Genomic DNA, 19,733 nt, shown 5'->3' on the forward strand with positions numbered 1-19,733 from the left:
AGAGCAAAACGCCGAAAATATCATGATAATCCGATTAACAACAAAGCTAATGTTTGATTGAATTGAAAATATATGAATATTCATTTTCATGAAAACAAAATACGCACCCAGTTATGAATATGCATCACGTGGACTGATGATGTTGTCCATACTTTCCTTTTACTAATGTTGTTACATGAAATCATAATTATTTCATATTTTCATACATGTCATGTATGCATGGCATGTCTCATTAGTTACAAAATAAGCTGCAGCAATGATTATCTTACACGTTAAAACTCTGGCAAAAGAAGCTGCTGAAAACTGCTTATCTAAAAAAGAGCCAATGGAGTAAAATACAGAGTCAAAAGGGGCCTAAGCTTTCGATCCTAGCAGAATCTTCTTCGGAGGCAAAATGACAAACATATAAGGTGGAACAACCATATAGACCACAGACAATCAACAGCAACGCTAGAAACAAGGAGACAAAAGGGGCATTACTGAGAAGAGATGACCAATCAGGATAATGAAGGGGATGAAAGAAAAGGAGTATGGTGTAAGTAAGGCCAAAGAAAGACCTCAAGCCGAGAGGGATTAAGATATGAGGCAGGCAACATCAAACAGTGATAGAGGGTGTGAGGAAGAGATGAATAACAAGAGAATTAGTGAGAGGTGGGTCAAACAGGTAACAAAGAAAGGCATAATAAACTGGTGCATAAGAGTGGGGAAAAAAGGGGGAAAGAATGGAGAACTCTATCCATTTTTTATATACAATTGGAGGAGAAGATTTGAACAAATTCTATTTCCTTAAAAAAAAAACATCCAAGTATAAGTGGGCATATTACAACATCTTCCGGCATTGCATATTCATAACGATTGTTTCACCAAAATAGTGGAAAATTTTAAAATGTAATTTCTCTACTATTCCTTGTCCGATTTTGATGAATTTTTCAGTGTTTTGTTTGTATGATCCTACTAGACCTGTCCAATCCTATTACCTCCAGCCTGGAGTGCTTTGAAGAGAATAAAAAGCAATGTTTCACCTTCTTTTAAAATTAAGCGGGATTACATACTTAGTTATTCTTAATGAATTTTATCTTTTTTCAGCCAAAAAATAATTGCAGCCCCAATCCGGTGAATTTCAATGTCTTCTCTTGATTTCATTGGCACTACACGCTAAAAAAATATTGGGTAAAATGCTCCATGAGGGTAGGTAATTATGTGTCCAATTCACCATCATTTGGGCATTTCTTTTGGGCATATTTATTTATCCAGTGTGATGAAAATTTTGCCCATTCTAAAGTAATTGCTGCTTGTGTCATAAAATTACTGGACAATGTGTTTCCCGCATTGGGTAAAAATACTACCCAAAATTGGTCGGACACATAATTGCCCTCGTGCTGGTTAAAATTTCACCCAATATTTTTTTACAGTGTATAAAATACGACGAATAGGGTCTCAACATAATCTGTAGTTTCCCTGGCTTTGGTATCGATAATGTCCTCAGTCTCTCATCTGCATATATGAAGTATGAAACTTTTGAAAAGAGGAGATCGGAAAATGAGAAATGTGTGTATTTGTGATTTGCAAAATTGCAAGGATATTCATGAATTTTAATGCGTTTGAAAAACATACGGTACTTTATGTTGGGGGAGGGGGAGGGGTGTGTCTACTCGTAGGGTGTCTAATCAGACCTAATATCAGAAAGGGGAGAAAACGACAGAGATCCACATGGGCTACAGATTCAACAGGTTTCGTGACAGTCATATGATAATTATTACGAAAAATAGATGTGGTCTCCTTACAAAGATTTGTTACCATTCCAGATCTATATCGTCCAAATGAGTCGAAATATTAGATTTTGTGAAGTTTCAAAATGCAGTGTCTGTACTCTAAAGACTAAGCACAAAGACCGCAGAGATCACGTGATTGTGTTGATGCTCAGAGTGCAGTGGCGTAGATCGTATTCATTTTGGTCGTTTAGCTTTAATAGGGGGTTAATCGAAGTTCTTCTAAGCACGGTATACAGTGGATATTCATTAATTAGTTTCTGAAAAATGATTGGAAACAAAACCATGGCGGTAAAGGCCCCCAAGGAGCTTCTTTTGCCGATGAACGTTCCCCACAAATTGTTGATGGGACCTGGGCCGTCCAACGTACCACCGAGAATCCTGGCCGCCGGAGCTCTGCCGATACTTGGACACATGCATCCGGAGACTTTGAAGGTCAGTCATACATTGATTGGATGAGTGGATGGATATGTCTCTAAGTTATGATGTGTTTAGTTACTTGTGGTAAAAACAGCGATAACTCAATCTACATTATTATCTGTTCTTTGTTTAATCTAGACAGCTGACAGCTCTCTGTTTCTGTTTTGAGTTTTTTTTAAATTTTGTTTTCTCCTCGTACACAGACGGCTCGCTATCATGCAGCTGCAGCCACCATTTGGGGGTTAACAATGCAAATTACCCCCGACAAGGCTCATTGATTTTTGTCTTTATTTCATAAAAATAAAAAGAACTGGACCAAAATAAAGATTAATTCTATTTTGACCTGAAATGCACCAAAACGTGAAAAAATAAACTTAAAGGTTTTAAGGCTAGTTTTGGTAACGATATCAAAATGAGTTCGTACAGAATCCAATGAAATGACCACCGAAGTGTCTGTTCGTATAAATGAAATGCATGTGCCAAAGGATTCTGGAAGAAATTGTGTAATTGCTGAGAAATCAGCAAATAAGCACAGGATTCGGGTAGAGCGTCGGGCCCGACGCTCTAAGCAATAATTATACATTGTCCCACGTGCGCTTATCTGTGTTGGGGATCTTCGGTGTGAACATTTTCAGAGTAGATTTCAAGATTTCACAAAGTTCAGTAAATGTTTCTGTACCAGATCTAGATCCTCGATGATATACTGACAATTAAGCCTTGTTTTATAGACTTTCTCATGAAATCAGTTTTTACTGCAACTACTGGAATTTCTCTTTAAAAGGGGGGGGGAACAGTGACTTGGTTCAGTTGTCGCGCACTCCCGCTTCTCTGGTTGATTCGAACTTAATACCTAAACATATCCATTGAGTTCCTGTACAGATCGCGCTAGAACTTCGGTCTCTGTATTTGGTAAGTGAAGCCAATGGAGTTCAGCTGAACAACCAACATAACAGAGACCGAAGCTTTGGTCTGTATTTGGTAAGTGAAGCCAACAGAGTTCAGCGGAACAACCAACATAACAGAGACCGAAACTTTTGGTCTCTGTTTAATCTAGTTTTATCTCTGTATGTCTCTCTTAATGACATAGATTATGATGTTTGTTTGTATGGACCTCTGCTTATGCAACTGCAGTTGTGTCAGGAATAAAGTCTTGAATTGAATTGAATCAGTAGAGGCAAAGAGTGGGTGACATAAAATTGTCATAATTAGACAGCTGAAATCTGTTATCCATCTATCACAGTGCAGTTTGGCTTGATTAGAAATTGGAGGAGTTTTTAAGGATGTGTTTTAAGTACATTTTTTAAGGGGGAAGGGATAAGGGGTTTATTTTAGTGAAGCAAGACAATAGTGTCGGAACAACTGTCAAATGGAGACTGGAGCTCTTGGTCTAATGAATTTAAGGCATAGATTTTATTTCTAATTGAAACTTAATTGATAAAGTCAAAGTTAAAGAAATTACAATTCGTCTTTAGTGGAATATTGACATCTCAATCAATGATTGTGCCTTATCAGTCACATGATGCACGTGTTTCGTTATTTTAAGTGATGTAATGAGCTACATGTAAGCCCCCCCCCCCCCCGATGCTGCTTTATGACTTTAGCTTGCAGTTTTTTTTTTTCCAATGACTCACAGTTATACACACATATACATAGCCTTGGCTTAGCATCCTCTACATGTACGTGTTTTTTTAATACCTGTTCCTATTTACATTTGACTCAGATCATGGATGATATAAAGAAAGGATTACAGTACGTATTCCAGACGAAGAATGAACTGACCTTTGCTGTGAGTGGTTCAGGCCATTGTGGAATGGAGGCTGCCATGATGAATCTCATCGAACCCGGTGATGTCATTCTGGTCGCTTCCAACGGAATCTGGGGAGAAAGGATCGCAGATCTTGGCAAAAGGCTCGGTAAGAGATGTCAACCATGATCAGGGATGCCAGTCCTCACGCCTGATATCAAGCCCTGATAACATCCCATTCAGACTTAAAGCCTGTGTATAGCTTTGGTAAAGGGTCAATAATATGATTGATAATCGAATATCATCTAATATGACAGTCTTACTGAAGCGTAGAGACCGTTAGATATTTTTCCAACTGCACTTCTCTGAGAAAATTTCAAATATTCAAATCTTGGATATATAGTGCCCTCTCTCGGCGATGCTTGTTTTAAATTTAAAAAATGGGCATTCAAGCACTTATCTTATAATTTAGTGATTAGATATCCAAAAGTTACAGACAAAGAACATATCTTGAAAGTTTCAGCCCATTCCATGATTTGGAATAGGATTTAATTGAAAGACAAAAACACACAGATATTTTAATTTGATAGGGTGACCCGATCAAGTTAAATTTCCATGTAAAATTGCAAAATTTATCCTGTAAAACACATTTTCATTTCATATCCTCCACATCATGACTGTTATAGGACATATCCATTCATATTAGCTAGCAATGAATTGGAATAGTGATAGGTGCATTTTGGTGGATTTACCAAAACTATACACAAGCTTTAATAATGTACAGGACATATGGTGGCCTTTACGCCTTAACCTGTTCTAATTCTTTTTCAGGCCCAGTGATTAAAACTATTAAACATCCCTGGATTATAAAGAGACTCACAGTTTAGTCTTTCCAGATTGATCAAAATTTTTACTACGTAATTTGACCTTCTGAAAATTATCCTAAAAATTCCTGTCTTAAGTTGAAAGCTGATCCTATACACGTAAGAGGCTTGCTTCTTTAACTTAATAGTTTCAGTCATGTTTCCATCCCCACAAAAGGAGATAATTTGTAATTATTATATTTACTATGAGTGAAGTATTTCCAAATCAACATCAAGAATAATTTACTGGTGTAGTTGTCTTCTTGTGAAAGCTTTGTTTAGATATTGTATCTCATTGAATTCAAGAAAGCTATTAAATATCATTCTATTTTGCCAAGAGGACAATGAATTGCATGGACTGGGCTGATCATTTTGAGGTGTTTAATTATTGTTTTAGTGGCCCAAACATGGAATAGTGTGTGCATAACGCTTTGTAACTGAAAGGAAATGGCGCTGCATCAAATTACCTTTGGGTTGGATTGGATCATTTCATCCATAATTTTTGTCATTTTGCATTGTTTTCTCATAGGAGCCAATGTGAAAGTATTGCAGAACCCAACTGGAGTAGCATTCTCCTTAAGACAAATTGAACAGGTGAGTTTCATCATCCATTTTGAAGGTTGATTTGATTGCTTTTTATAGTGAATTTTGGAAAAGAAGGCCTCCTGAAATGTAATTGGATACAAAAGATTGACTGCATGTCGGCAATGATACATGTAAAATAATGTAGAGCGTTGTGGCCCAGTGGATTAGTCTTTGGACTTTGAAACAGAGGGTTGTGGGTTCGAATCCCAGCCATGGCGCAATTTCCTTCAGCAAGAAATTTATCCACATTGTGCTGCACTCAACCCAGGTGAGATGAATGGGTACCCGGTAGGAAGAAATTCCTTGAATGCTTTGAGCGCCTAGGTAGCCCAGCTAAGGCCGGGGTAATAATAATAGCAGGGCCCGCTGGGAGAACAGTTTTCGGAACTGAAGCGGCTTCCCTGGGTAAATATACCTATATTATTATTATTATGTTCCCTGTATTCATTTAATTTGTCTGCATGTCTTCTCTTTTTTTTGTTACCTTTTCTTCGTCTTCTACACAGAGTATTCATGTTTACAAGCCAGTATTATTTGCAATCACTCATGGAGAATCATCATCTGGTGTACTGCAGCCATTGCAGGGGATCGGAAGTCTATGCCACAGGTGACCACCCTACTCTACCCTAGTAATTTCTGACTCTGACTCTCGCCTTGCAATCAGAGGGTCGTGTGCTCGAATCCCACCATGGCCTAGCGGCCTTTGGCAAGGTGTTGATCCACACTTTGCCACTCTCCACCCAGGTGTTTAATGGGTACCCGGTAGGATGCGAAAGCCTATGTAGTATGCCTTGCAATAGAGTCTTGGAACTCTTTTTAGAATGCTCCCTAGGGAGTTGAGAAAGGCATACATTGTGTGCGGGCATGTTAGGATCTGATGACTGGAGTAATAATAATTGCAATGTAAAGCACTTAGAAACGCTTAGAAAGTGTAATAAGCACTATGTACATGTAACTATTATTATTTATTTATTTTAAGATTATTTTGTTTTTCTTTTATGAGAGAGTGAAGGTGGTGGGGGGGGGGAGGTGTTGGTAAAAACCCAAATTACCCAGGGATTGGAAGCTAATGTCAGAGGTGACCAACTTACTTTTCTTTAAATTTGATTGTAAGGAGGAGGGGGGGGGGTTAAACATCCATGTGACCCAAGTGATCAATTCAACTCCAATTTCACTCAGTAGGCCTATACTTTAAAGATAAATTCCAGTTTTGGTAACGATCTCAAAATGACTTTTTACAGAATCTAATATAATGACCACCCAAGTGTCTGTTTGTATGAATAAAAAATATGTGCCAAAGGATTCTGGGAGAAACTGTGTAATTGCTGAGAAATAAGCAAAATAAGCGCGGATTCGGTCACTTCCGTCGGGTCTTTATTCCAGCAATAATAATACACTGTCCCACGTGTGCCTATCTGTGTTGGTGATCTTCAGTGTGAACGTTTTTCAGCGTAGATTTCAAGATTTCACAAAGTTCAGTTTATGTAACTGTACCAGATCTCCATCCTCGATTATATACTGACAATTAAGCCTGGTTTTACAGACTTTCTCATGAAATCAGTGTTTACTGCAACTACTGGAATTTCTCTTTAACTCTACTGTACATACTTTAGAGTTTGAGTAACTGTGGTGTGAACCTGTGTTAGTGGTCATTTTCAGTGAACTGTCCAAATTTGCCAATATGAAAAAATATATAATAATATATTGTTACTAAAGTGCCTCCATAAGTGGCTACTCTATGGTGTTAACTGGAATAAACAGAAGTTGCAAAGCCCCCTTCTATTTCTGCCCCTTCTGTAATATGATTCCGTTAAATGATAGAGTAAGGATTTCTATCAATACTTCGCTTTAGGGCAATCGTTTCCATTTTCACAGGAGAAATTTCAGCAGACATTTCATTTCTAAACAGACCCCAAATAGTACCAAAAGGTGTCAAGCCATTTTAATGATGTGATGTTGATGAAATATCTAATAATAATAACATTTGTAGGGCGCTTTATACAGATGTTTCAAAGCGCGCAGGTTGGCAGATAATAACAATGTACAAAAAAAAGTTATGAGAAAAGGTGAGTTTTAAGTGACGATTTGAAAATTTCTACGGAGGGAGCATTTTGGATATGAATTGGGAGTTTGGGAAATATCTGTGCAACATTTTCTCTTTTCTTCCATTTAGGAATAACTGCCTTTTCTTGGTAGACTCAGTAGCATCGCTAGGAGGAGTTCCCATGTTTGTGGATGACTGGGGTAAGAATTCCTGTTAAACTTCCTTTCTCATTTAATAGAACAATAAAATCATTTATTCATTTAGAGTATATCTGGGCCATGTCAAGTGTATAATTAACAATAATGATACAATAGTAATTTGTGATTAATAAGGCACCTATTCCAACAATATTTGACTACCATTTTAACCAGATTTATCTTCTTGCTATTTTAAACAACAAATTTCCTGGTTATACTCTAATCAAATTTGTGCATTATGAAAGTGGTATTGGTAATAGATTCATTTGGTAGAAATTTTTGTTGTGAATTTTATATGGAAAGTCATGCGCCAACCTCCATTCAATGAAACATGTGTCATGCATGTATTAATTTTTGGCTAAAATTTATCTGAAATTTTATTTTCGTAAAGAAGGAAATTGTTTTTACCGAACATGAATGTGTACTGTAATCTATGAAAGTAATCTGAACATAACTGACTTATCTTTACTTTAAACTAAAACCTACTCCAAGCAGAAAATTTTTGCTTATCTTTATTCTTCTGATTTTTGTGTGTTTTCTTTTTTTTTTGAGTGAGATAACCACATCTATATTTGAAAGTATTTCAAGTTCCTATTTGTACCGATTTATTTTTTTAGGTATTGATGTCATTTACAGTGGTAGCCAGAAGGTTCTCGGTGCACCCCCTGGAACGGCTCCTATATCATTCGGTGAAAGAGCAAGGTTGGTCACCTCGGGTTCATAAATTCAAACCGAAAAAAATGTTTGGATAAAGAATTGATTTTTCATTGTTTAAGCTATCACATTGGGTTATCGCCTCGGGTAGGCAATCACATATACCCTACCATTTGAGTAAAGGGTCCCCTAAATTCCTGAAACATCGGGTCCAGTTTGCTAAATATTTTGTGAAAATCATAGCAAAATTGTTAAATGGTCGATTAAACTGGACCCAACATTTCAGGAATTGAGGGGGCCCTTTTTCTTGAATGGTCGGCTATACGTGATTGCCTACCCGACAAGAGAACCCAAAGTGATGACACAAGCCAGTTGTTTATTAGTATATAAATATTGATCAGTAACACAAGTTGGAAAGATCAATTTACAAAACAGTCAGTGTAGTAATTGTACAACATGATATTTTAAAATGAAAATTGGGTGGTCCTTTTCAGGACCAACATTCGCCTAAGAAAGATGCATGGTGTACGGTGAAACCTACTACACTATTAAAATTGATATGGTTAAAATGTTTTATTGAAAGTAGAGTCACTTGAGGTTTAAGGGAAACCCATTCCACATGTTGATGATTTGAGGTGATAAAGAAAATATTATAGTTCCTGTAAGTTTTACCCTTTTTATACCTCATTTTATTTTCTTTTATATGACTGATATTTATATATTTTCATTTACTCATCTATTTTTCCAATGTTTAAAAAGGTATTGTGTCTGTATTTTAGATATGGGTAGTCTAATGTGACAGTTGTTTGTATTCAGGGTTCTTTTTTTACTTTGGGTCTTAATATACCTCTTTTTCTCAAACAGATTGATAAGCATAAAATGCTAATAATTAAACTCATCCAGTTAGAGTACATTTTGGAGTCACAGTTTGACTTCAGTCACCGATTTGTTTAGTCATGGTCCAACTTGGTACACAAACAGAATACATTTATGTTTACATGCATGCTACTGTACATTTTGTAAATTTTCACCTGCAAATGTGTCTGAATTTTGGTGAGAGTCAGAAAAGCATTAAGCATCATAGTGTAGCTGTTCTGACTCTTGCCTTGTAATCAGAGGGTCGTGTGTTTGAATCCCACCATGACCTAGCATCCTTTGGCAAGGCATCAATCCCCACTTTGCCACTTTCCAAACAGGTGTTAAATGGGAACCCGGTAAGATGCGAAAGCCTATATGTAGTATGCCTCGCAATTGAGTCTTCGAACTCTTGTTAGAATGCTCCCCAGGGAGTGGAAAAGTATGTACATTTTCATTTCATTTCATTTTATTTCCATATCCATGATATCACAAAGTATATAATATAACTCAGACATACAAATTACACAATTGATGTTACTGAAAGATAAAGCATATAATAATAATGAACAAATTTGGATATGGGGGGAACATGCAAAAAAGCAAAGCTTGTTACAAGGCAAGTTCCCTAAAATAACAGTATGTAATAATCATAAGTTATCCTCAAACAAGAAATAAAGAGGAAGAGAGAGAACGACAGACAGACGAGATGAGAGAGGGACAAGTAGAACAGACATGATGTAACATGAAGACAAAAACACAACTATACAAATACATGTAATCACATATAGGGCTAGTAAGATAAGACAAGAAATAAGAGGTCAGCTTACAGTGTATCTATTTTGTGCAGGCATGCCAGGATCCTGTGACCAGGCTGATAATTATTACAAGTAATGCACTAACACATAAGTATTATCATTATTTCTTTCTTGCTCCGATCGTCTCTCTACTTCCATTTTAACCCAGATCCAAATATCTGAGCAAGAAAACCAGAGCTCCTTCGTTTTATTTGGACCTCAATCATCTAGCAAACTACTGGGGGTGTGATGCTGGTCCAAGAAGGTAGGACACCTTTAGTTTTCTTTTCTTCTTTGATATTCTCCCATGCCAAAAAGTGTTTTGTTGTGCAGCTGTCAAGGCTTGGAATGTCATCCCTCTTCCAAAAAGAAATACTTCCAGTACCAGTATTCCTGGCTTAAGATTTTCCCATAAAAACATACCTTGTTATATTTTTTTTCTGTGTTTTTTATTGTAAATATGATCATTGCTTTTCATACTTTATATTGGCTATGGTACTTCTTTTTTGAACGTCTCTAAATATTCATTATTATTATTAAAAATTGTAGTAAAGAACTGAAATAAAAGATTCAATGTAATTAAAGGTATTTATGGGCATTTTGAAGGCGCATGTACATGTACGTTATATGGCAGTTTGAATTAATAAGTGGCAAAGGAAGGTAGAAAAGAAGGAGTAAAAGAAGAAAGAGAAGGAGAGGAGATTGTGGAGAGGGAGGACAAGCAACTTGGTCCAGTAAATTTCAACTTTAATTTCTTTATAATTTTAAAATTGAATGATGACCTTATGGTCTGCCATTCATGTTAAGACCTTTTACACACTATTATATTATCTCACATTCTTTTCCAATATTGTCATACATGCACTTGTTTTGAGTTATTTGATGATAGATGGAGTAGAATAACATTCCTTTTATTTTTGTCTTTTCATAGATACCATCATACCTGCCCTGTGACCAATCTGTATCAACTAAGAGAAGGATTAGCTATGGTAGCAGAAGAGGTAAGTTTAAGGAAAAAAGTTATTGCTCCAACTATTGGGAGTTTGTATGGGATGTTTTGGTGATGTAGTTGTAATATACGGCAAGTCCTATAAACCCTCCATTGCTCCAAAACACAAAATGTTAAAATTGCCATATTCTAGAAAAAAAAGTTTTCAGAATGACATTTTACTTTCACGAAGGCTCATAAGAATATGGTTCCTATGTTATATATCACAAAGGAATATTTTGCAAGGGAAAGAGAATCTTAATAATTCTAAAGGAAACAACAAATGGGTAAGTTGACCACTTTTTACAATGTGTCTATTATTTACCATTTGACGATTTACACAGTTTTAGTAATCTCCTACTGAAACTGCCATCTGCATGCAGAGTCCTCTGGGCATGAACGCATCGGGTACTTGACCTGAATTTTTCCTGGACCGGCAGGTGCAATACACAGGGCATACATCATACTCTTTGACGAATAGTGTATTGGTTTAATGTGCATAGGTTGTGACTCTCCTATACACGGGACCAACATTTGCGTTCTCTCCGATGGACGGAGGGTTTTCCAATTAGTGAGGCACGCTCACACAATGCTGTAGCATCAGACTTTTTTGTTAGACGCGTTTCGGCATATGAGCGGGACTCGAACCCCTCACGTTGAGATCTACGATCTTATCTGAAACATGCGCTCTAACCGACTGAGCTACGCTGCCTCCCCATAATTTTCTTATTCCTGGATGAACTTATTTCAAACTTGCTATAATGTTTTTTTTTTTCTAATCATGCAAGTCATTTCGTAAACAAAGGTGGGTTGAAATTCTGAGTATTGAACGAGCATTCATAAAGTGACATGGAGAACAAAGAAACAGACATATCTTCTTTCCATTTCATTTGTTATCGTTCTTATATAGGGTCTTGAAGAATGTTGGAAGCGTCACAAAGCAGCCGCTCAATCTCTGTACGTGGGACTAGAGAAACTTGGTCTTCAGTTGTTTGTCAAAGATGAGGTAAGAACTTAGCGGATAATATTTTATATAAATCGTTGAATAGCTGTCAATGATCATGTCATGAATGCTTACTATCTTTGCTACTGTGGCAACTGCCATGGAACCCTTGATGCTGATTGGCTGCTGAGCCCTGTTACCATGGAAGTTACAATTGATTAGCAAAATTACGATAATCACGAGTTTTTAACTCTTTGCCTGCCATGGACAGAATCACTCCTGCACCACATTAATTTCAAGAGGGGTTTTGCAAGGACTATGCCAATTTAGCTCACAATAGCTTTTGATTGGTTTATTGTAAAGAAAAGCTTTGTGTGTGTGTACACATTATGATGCGATGCACACATCACTATTGTGTCTTGTGTGTATGATTTATTTCTACCTCCAGGGTATGAACACTAGAATTAATGTACTCTGTGTGTATTGTGAATAGAATGCGCACACATTCGTAATTCTGAAGCTTAGTTATTCCGAAGGTGAGTTAGTCCGAAAACTAAATGATTGACAAACCTAATTTCGTTTTCGGACTAACGAACCTTCGGAACAACAAACCTTATTTCTTTTTTTGGATTAACAAACCTTCGGAACATCGAACCTTACTTTGTTTTCGGATTATCGAACCTTCGAAATAACGAACTTTCGGAATAATGCCACAAATGTTCGGATTAACAAACCCTTTTATGTTTTCGGATTAATGAACATCGAGGTATAGGCAATTTACGTGATTTGGAATTACGAACCTTCGGAATTCATAGTGTTACCATAGATTGTGACTTGAGTCCAACTTGGCAGTCTGCTGTATGTAACTCTAGTCAACCAAAGCGGGCAAAGAGTTAATGAAACCGGACCCAGGATTGCATAACACAAAGCTTGGCAATCTAGGCTAAATGACAATGACCAATCAAGATCAATGTTAAATGTACATTTGTTCAAAATACTGTCCAGGGGGCCGTTTCATAAAGCTGTTCGTAAGATAAGAGTGACTTTAAGAACGACTGGTGAACCTTTCTTACGCGCTTAACCATCCCCAATGTATATACCATTTATCACAAGAAAGGATCACCAGTCGTTCTTATAGTCGCTTTTAAGTTACGAACAGCTTTATGAAACACCCACCTGGAACCAATGGGGAATGTTCTATCTAATTTGCAATTCAACGTAAACCTTTCTGTTATGTGGCTTAGATCTTTTTGAGACTGCTTATTTGAATCTTTGCAAAAGACTCACTTCTTGAATATACTTTACTTGATTCAAATCTTAAATATGAGAAATTCTGTTGATTTAATATTTGCTTTTTTCTATAAATCTTGAAAGTTTTGGTTATCTACAACATTTTCGTATCCATATGTTATAGATCAGGAAAGTAAAATGTTTCATAGTTGTATTTAGCACGAAAGTGGTGGTACTACATTTGTTCCTGTGACAATTGCTTCATCTAAGATGTAGGGTGACGGTTAGGGATGCAATATATGGTTTTATTAAATCCAGGGCTGAAGTTGGTCTTTCGATAAGTGTGTGGAATTTAGAGCGGAGCAATTGTCACCAGAGCAAATGTCATGGAGCCATTAAAGTTACTACTCATTTTCATCTTGAAAGCAAAGGACGCCCTTACTTGTTCACACCATTCTTCATGTTTTATCTTTTTTTTCTCTCTTTCTCATGCTCTTGTCTCTCCTTGCATCCCTCCCATCCTTCCTCCCTTCTTTCTCACTTTCTTTCTCTTTCTTTCTTTTCCTCAAATGCTCTCTTTCTTTATGTATTCCACTCCCCCTTCCCTTTAATAATCCCCTCCCCTTTCTATCACCTCTGCCATCCTACCAGGCGACCCGTCTCCCCACCGTTAGCGCCATCTTGGTTCCTCCTGGTATGGACTGGAAGAAGCTGGTCATGTATGTTATGCAAAAGTAAGTAACCTAGACAAACCAACTCTAAGGGGACGGTCTGAGTTCATATAAAAACTCTCATTTGTTTCTTGTTGTTGTTAAAACCGGCTAGTACTGATATTTTTACATGTATGTTGTGTGACATTGTTTTGGAATTGTTTTTAAAGTGGAAATAAATTGAATCAATTGGTAACCTGCCTGTGAACTTTGCTGTAGTAACATCAGTGACATTTCAAACTGTAAAATATCCACCATCTTATATAATTCTTTCTTTTTGAGGAAGTACTTCCTCAAAAAGCTGTGAGCATTGGAATCAGTAGACTAGCTTATCCAGAGCAATTTAGAGGCACCTATCAAGACAGAGATGTATATTATATAAATCCAATATCATTTATTATTCAGAATACAATAGAAAGTTATAATGTTTGCACTTATGGACAAGGAATGAAAAACATGAAAATCCATAGTTTATTGTTCGAAATAAAAATCTGAAATAGATATTCTCTGAATATTAATTTTGCCCAATTGACCGTGGGCCCGGCAGCCGCTACGCAGTGCCAGATCGACGTTACTCTGTGCCTTTAATCATTGAACGCTAATCAGGATGGCAGCAACTGCCATCTTTTAACATCTTTTGGTCTGACACGGCCGGGGTTTGAACGCCCGACCTCCCAGTGGTGAGACGGATGCTCTACCAACTGAGCCAACACATCTATTGTATTTACTCCGAATGCTGAGTCAAAATGCCCTGTCACATCGTTACGTGCAAGCCTTGCAGGTGACTTGAGAGTAACTATATTTGTTACCCGCAGGTTGCCCACATTGACAGTATCTCGCACGTGTCTCACACACAATAAGCCAGTTCATAGCTCCACTCTGCGCATGATCAGAGAAAGGTCATTGGTAATGAAGTGACATGTTGGTTTAAATTTTAATGAGATAAGCACCAACTTTTGATGTCTTGATTATTCATATATTCTTTTGAATTGTGTTTTTTATTTACATCCACAAAAAAACAATGCGTCCACGAATGACTGGTATTTCAAAGTTTGCAATAATGTGCATTCAAAGTAGAAATGCAACAAATGCCATCATAGTGTGTGTATTGGTGTGCTATTCTAGTCATCCGGTCTATTCAATTTCTTTATACTGCTATGTAAGGCATGCTTACGTAATATCTTGCTTTGAAATCTGCCTATCATAATGAAAGAAATGAAAGGTCATTTGACCAAAATTGTCCATGAAGGAACTAGGAACTGGTCTTTTGCAGCCAAACAGCAGTATTGCTGTTACCAAGGTCACTTTTCTAGGATGAACTAGAATACATTACATTAAAGAGAAATTCCAGTAGTTGCAGTAAACACTGATTTCAAGAGAAAGTCTGTAAAACCAGGCTTAATTGTCAGTATATCATCGAGGATCTAGATCTGGTACAGTTACATAAACTGAACTGTGTGAAATCTTGAAATCTACGCTGAAAAACATTCACACTGAAGATTACCAACACAGATAGGCACATGTGGGACAGTGTATTATTTTTGCTGGAATAAAGACCCGACGGAAGTGACCGAATCCGCGCTTATTTTGCTTATTTCTCAGCAATTACACAATTTCTCCCAGAATCCATTGGCACATATTTTTTATTCATACAAACAGACACTTGGGTGGTCATTATATTAGATTCTGTAAAAAGTCATTTTGAGATCATTACCAATACTGGAATTTATCTTTCACATTTTATGTATTTTTATTTACCCCTCATTTTAGGTACAGAATAGAGATATCTGGTGGCCTTGGACCGAGTGCAGGAAAGGTATGTAAAGGTTTTAAAATTAGATTAACCCTACAAAATTTGGGATGAAATCCACCAGACCCTTTGAGCAATATGTCCTCAAAGTTGTGATGTTCCATGGCTGTTTTTTTTTTTTAATCAGACACATCTATTAAAACTAAAATTGCAACATCTGAGTAATTAGTTGTGGATTTAAACAATATTTTGTACTCTTCTGTTAAAAAAATTGCTTGATAGAAGCGTGATTCCTGGTATAACTTCAATTATTAACAGAAATATTTTAACTGGTTTCATGCTGCTATTCAATTCAATACATAATTTTTTTTTCAATATTTTGATTGAATTAAGAGTGTTGCCAATTTAGGGGAGAATTATTCAATAGAATTCAAAAGGTCATAAAATGTAGAAGTATGAAGAAAAAAAAAACATGAGGAATTAACTGTGATCCCAGTTAAAATAAAACATCTACATGGAATGCTTAGCAAATTGAAAGTTATAACATCAGATTTAATGCTTATGTTAGCATGTTTCAAAATATTCTATTAATATAATGATTTTTTTTGGTGAAAAAGTGACCGCAAAGTTGTAGATAACAACTTCCTTTGACTATTATTTGAATTTAAACTTATCTTCTGAAATTACATTGATATCTTTCAGGTTTGGCGCATCGGTCTCATGGGGTACAATGCCAACCAGGACAACGTGAAGAGGGTCTTGAGGGTTCTGGAAGAAGGTCTCAACCATTGCAGGACTACATCCCGCCTCTAAGGTTTCCAGAAACTACCTGTAAAGAACTTGCCCCTTCCTTCCCTCTGTCTACTCCCATTCACTGAATCCCTTGCCTTTAGACGGTGCATTTATCCTTCACTAAGCCCTACAGAAGTTCTCCTCTTTGGAAGAAGGTCTTGACCACTGAAGGACTACATCCCGTCTATAAGGATTCCAGAAACTACCTGTACAGTACTTGCCCCTTCCTTCTCCAAGTCTGCTCCCCTTCACTCAACCTCCGGAACCATTCCCTATTCTCCCTAGAAGTTTGGCTCCAACCATAGCAGGACAACAGTTTGTCTCTAAGGCTCCCAGAAAACAACCTGTAAAATACTTGCCTCCTTTCTCTGCCGTATCTATTCCTTTCCCCCATTCATGCCACCCCTTGTACTTTTATCTCTTCTCTCTGGAATACTGTCTCAACCATTGCAGGACAAGATCTCATCTCTAGGTCCTCTAGAAACCTCTTTCAAAGTACCTGCCCCTTCACCCCCAAGTCTGGGTTTGGGAAACCTCTTGAAATACTCACCCCTTCTTTTCCCCCAAAGGCCACTCCTCTGCCTTCTTGAAAAAAAACCCCAAGAATATCATTATGATGATGGTGGTGGTGGTGATGATGATGTTGATGATGATGTTGATGACGACGATGGTGATGACGATGATTATTATCAGTCTCCCCCTGCAAATTTTTTAATCCAATTATTGTGGTCAGTATGATTTTATTTGAATGTTTCTATGCTGTGTTTCTTGTCAAACCAATTTATTAATGATTTGTTTAACAAATTTTCGGCATTACTCCTATTTGTTTAAGATCAGTATGCTCGATCTGTAATGAAAATCATAAGATCAGTATGCTCGATCTGTATGAAAATCATAAATCAAAAGTCAGAAAAAATTGGAACCAGTGGGATTCGAACCTGCCATCTACTGCTTTCCGGGCAGCGACTCAACCACCAGGCTATTCTGGTTCACGGCTAAGCCACGATGAACTGGAATTCAAATTATTAATGATGCTTAGTAAAATGGACAGATATCTTGAAATGAATTCACTGACCATGTTACCTCATATACAAATGATATTTCTGGCATACTAACAGTTTTCTGTGTTCTGACTCATAAATAAATGTAAACTGTAGGTTGCACTAGTACTCCACATTATTCTGTTGGAGGTAATGATGAATTATGACAATACTCTCAATTCCTGGTAATTTGTATATATTTTGTTTCCTTTGCTAACCAGGGGTGGCATTTCAAAGCACTTTGTATTTCATAAAAAACACACTATTAAGATATGAATTGTTATTATTGCTTATTGTATAGGTTGTTTTGAGAAACTAAATGTATTGGGACATACATGTACTAACCATTCTGTGCAGTAGTAAGGAAATAAAATACTGTCGACTGTTATGTAAGACTAGAAGGTGAATCATGTGGAAAATCATAAGTGCTGGTCGGCAGGTGCTGGAATATTTCTGTACAGGTTTTAAATTTCTCTAGCATAAGTATATCATTCCACTGTCTTAAATTCAATCAGTATAAATCTATTGTTAAGGGGGGGGTGAACAATTGTGTCATCCTCCCTGCTTGAATAGCTTGATGTTAGTGTGCTGGGCAAACCCTTCACTCGAGTTAAGGGTCTGAATGTGTAGCCTACTCATGCCAGGTGTACTGAAGGCTCAAACAGCAAGTTTTGCATGTGCTAGTCTTTGCGTGGAGGCACACTTGTTGATCAAAGTTTCAATCAGGGTTTGTGCCTGCAGACTAGCATGATGTCACAAATGTATGCCTGTGCATCATTGTTGTGGTATATCCTGCTTTCCATTTGTGTTGGAGTGATTTAGTTAATTACTTTAATACTGCTTTCAATGATGCTAAAAACTGTTGGGCACATAGTGGGGAGAGTGCATTTTAAGTATTCAATTCAATTCAAATTTATTTCCACAATTAAAAATATACGTATATACAAATCATTGACATTAAAAGATATATTACACATGGAGGGGTCAAAGAAAGCATAACTGCTTGTATAAATTGGCCCCCAAAGTTTATAATAAATCATATTAATACATGTAAAATAAACAAACAATATAATCATAACATAATTACAAATAAGTCTAAGAGAAGGGACGGGGGTGAAAACAAATCATTACAATAAATGGAGAGCCGTGTTTAAAAGTGTTTTGTTTGGAAGACATGCACGTTTAAATTGATTTAAATATTTTTATAATTTAACAGAATTTGGTAATGAGTTCCAAAAGAGTGGTCCAAAATATTGATAACAATAATTGCTGCTTGATATTTCCCCCTATTTGATTGTGAGAGGGGAGGTTAGAAGTCAAGGTTACGAGCTTGTCTAGCTTGGCTCCTAGCTGACCAGGCTCCCTTTGGGGATGACAACCCTAGACCCTAGCTTGCATCGGTATGGGTTGTGAAGGGGGAAACCCTGTTTCAGTCCCAGGAGCAAGTGGCTTCGATCGGCCCCCTAGCTATATTTGGTTTGGGTTGACGGCCCATTCCATCTAATTACTATCGTCACATTATTTGATTGTGCTTTATTATGTGGCAGTCATGGGCCACTTTCCATCATTTTATCATGGCAACATCAGGCCCAAAGAACAATCTAAAAAATAGATGACAAATATACCTGATATATTTCCAAAATAGAATGATGATGTCAATGATCTTCATCAATAATGGTGATGTAGCAGACTTGACCAATAATTTTCAAAAAGTTTACTTTTTCAGGAATTATAATTTTCATGATTGATTTGTTTGCATTTATATTTTTTGAGGGAGAAGATATAAAATATATTTTTGCTGATTATTTGTTATGTTTTTATGGGTATTTGTTCTAATCTGTAAGGATAAAAAAAGAATAAAGTTGTGATAAAACAGATATTCATTCACAGGACCTTATCCTTTCAGACTAAATTTATATATGAAATACATTATGTTTACTAAATGTATGTAAATATTTTTATTTTCTGTATCTTCATACCATTAACCACAACTTAAAAAATGGCTTCTTTCAACCATTCGCTAATTCATTATTGATAAACAATAATATGGTTGCTGTCTTGAAGTGAATAATATGACTTTTAAAAACAAAGAGATAGTTTGATTAAATCATTATTTTATGGTTTAATGGTAAGACATTGTGGTTTTGTCCTTAAAAGGAAAGCTTATAATTGTTTATAATTTATAATTATTAGGAAAAGTTAGTTCTCACATAAGTTCTAAAAGAACTAAAATCTAGTATTTTTTTCTTGGATATAATTATATGTATTCTAACAAAATTATATTTTTGATCTGCAATTATAATTATGTAATATTCCAAGTACATTGGTGTTAATATTTTTTAATAAAGGAAC

At 36.5% G+C, this 19,733-nt stretch overlaps 1 protein-coding gene across 1 annotated transcript; it reads left to right on the forward strand.

Annotated features, from left to right (window-relative positions):
* Nucleotides 1–1,912: 1,912 nt before the first annotated feature.
* On the forward strand, nucleotides 1,913–16,895 carry LOC121427820 (serine--pyruvate aminotransferase, mitochondrial-like). The gene is made up of 12 exons (XM_041624385.1): nucleotides 1,913–2,204; nucleotides 3,910–4,102; nucleotides 5,326–5,390; nucleotides 5,888–5,988; nucleotides 7,555–7,625; nucleotides 8,240–8,324; nucleotides 10,098–10,193; nucleotides 10,860–10,929; nucleotides 11,827–11,922; nucleotides 13,741–13,823; nucleotides 15,570–15,615; nucleotides 16,252–16,895. Exons 1-12 carry the CDS (start codon nucleotides 2,037–2,039, stop codon nucleotides 16,360–16,362), a joined length of 1,185 nt encoding a protein of 394 aa, XP_041480319.1. The 5' UTR covers nucleotides 1,913–2,036; the 3' UTR covers nucleotides 16,363–16,895.
* Nucleotides 16,896–19,733: the final 2,838 nt, after the last annotated feature.

This window comes from Lytechinus variegatus, chromosome 14, assembly GCF_018143015.1.
Source record: "Lytechinus variegatus isolate NC3 chromosome 14, Lvar_3.0, whole genome shotgun sequence".
Classification (NCBI taxonomy): domain Eukaryota; kingdom Metazoa; phylum Echinodermata; class Echinoidea; order Temnopleuroida; family Toxopneustidae; genus Lytechinus; species Lytechinus variegatus.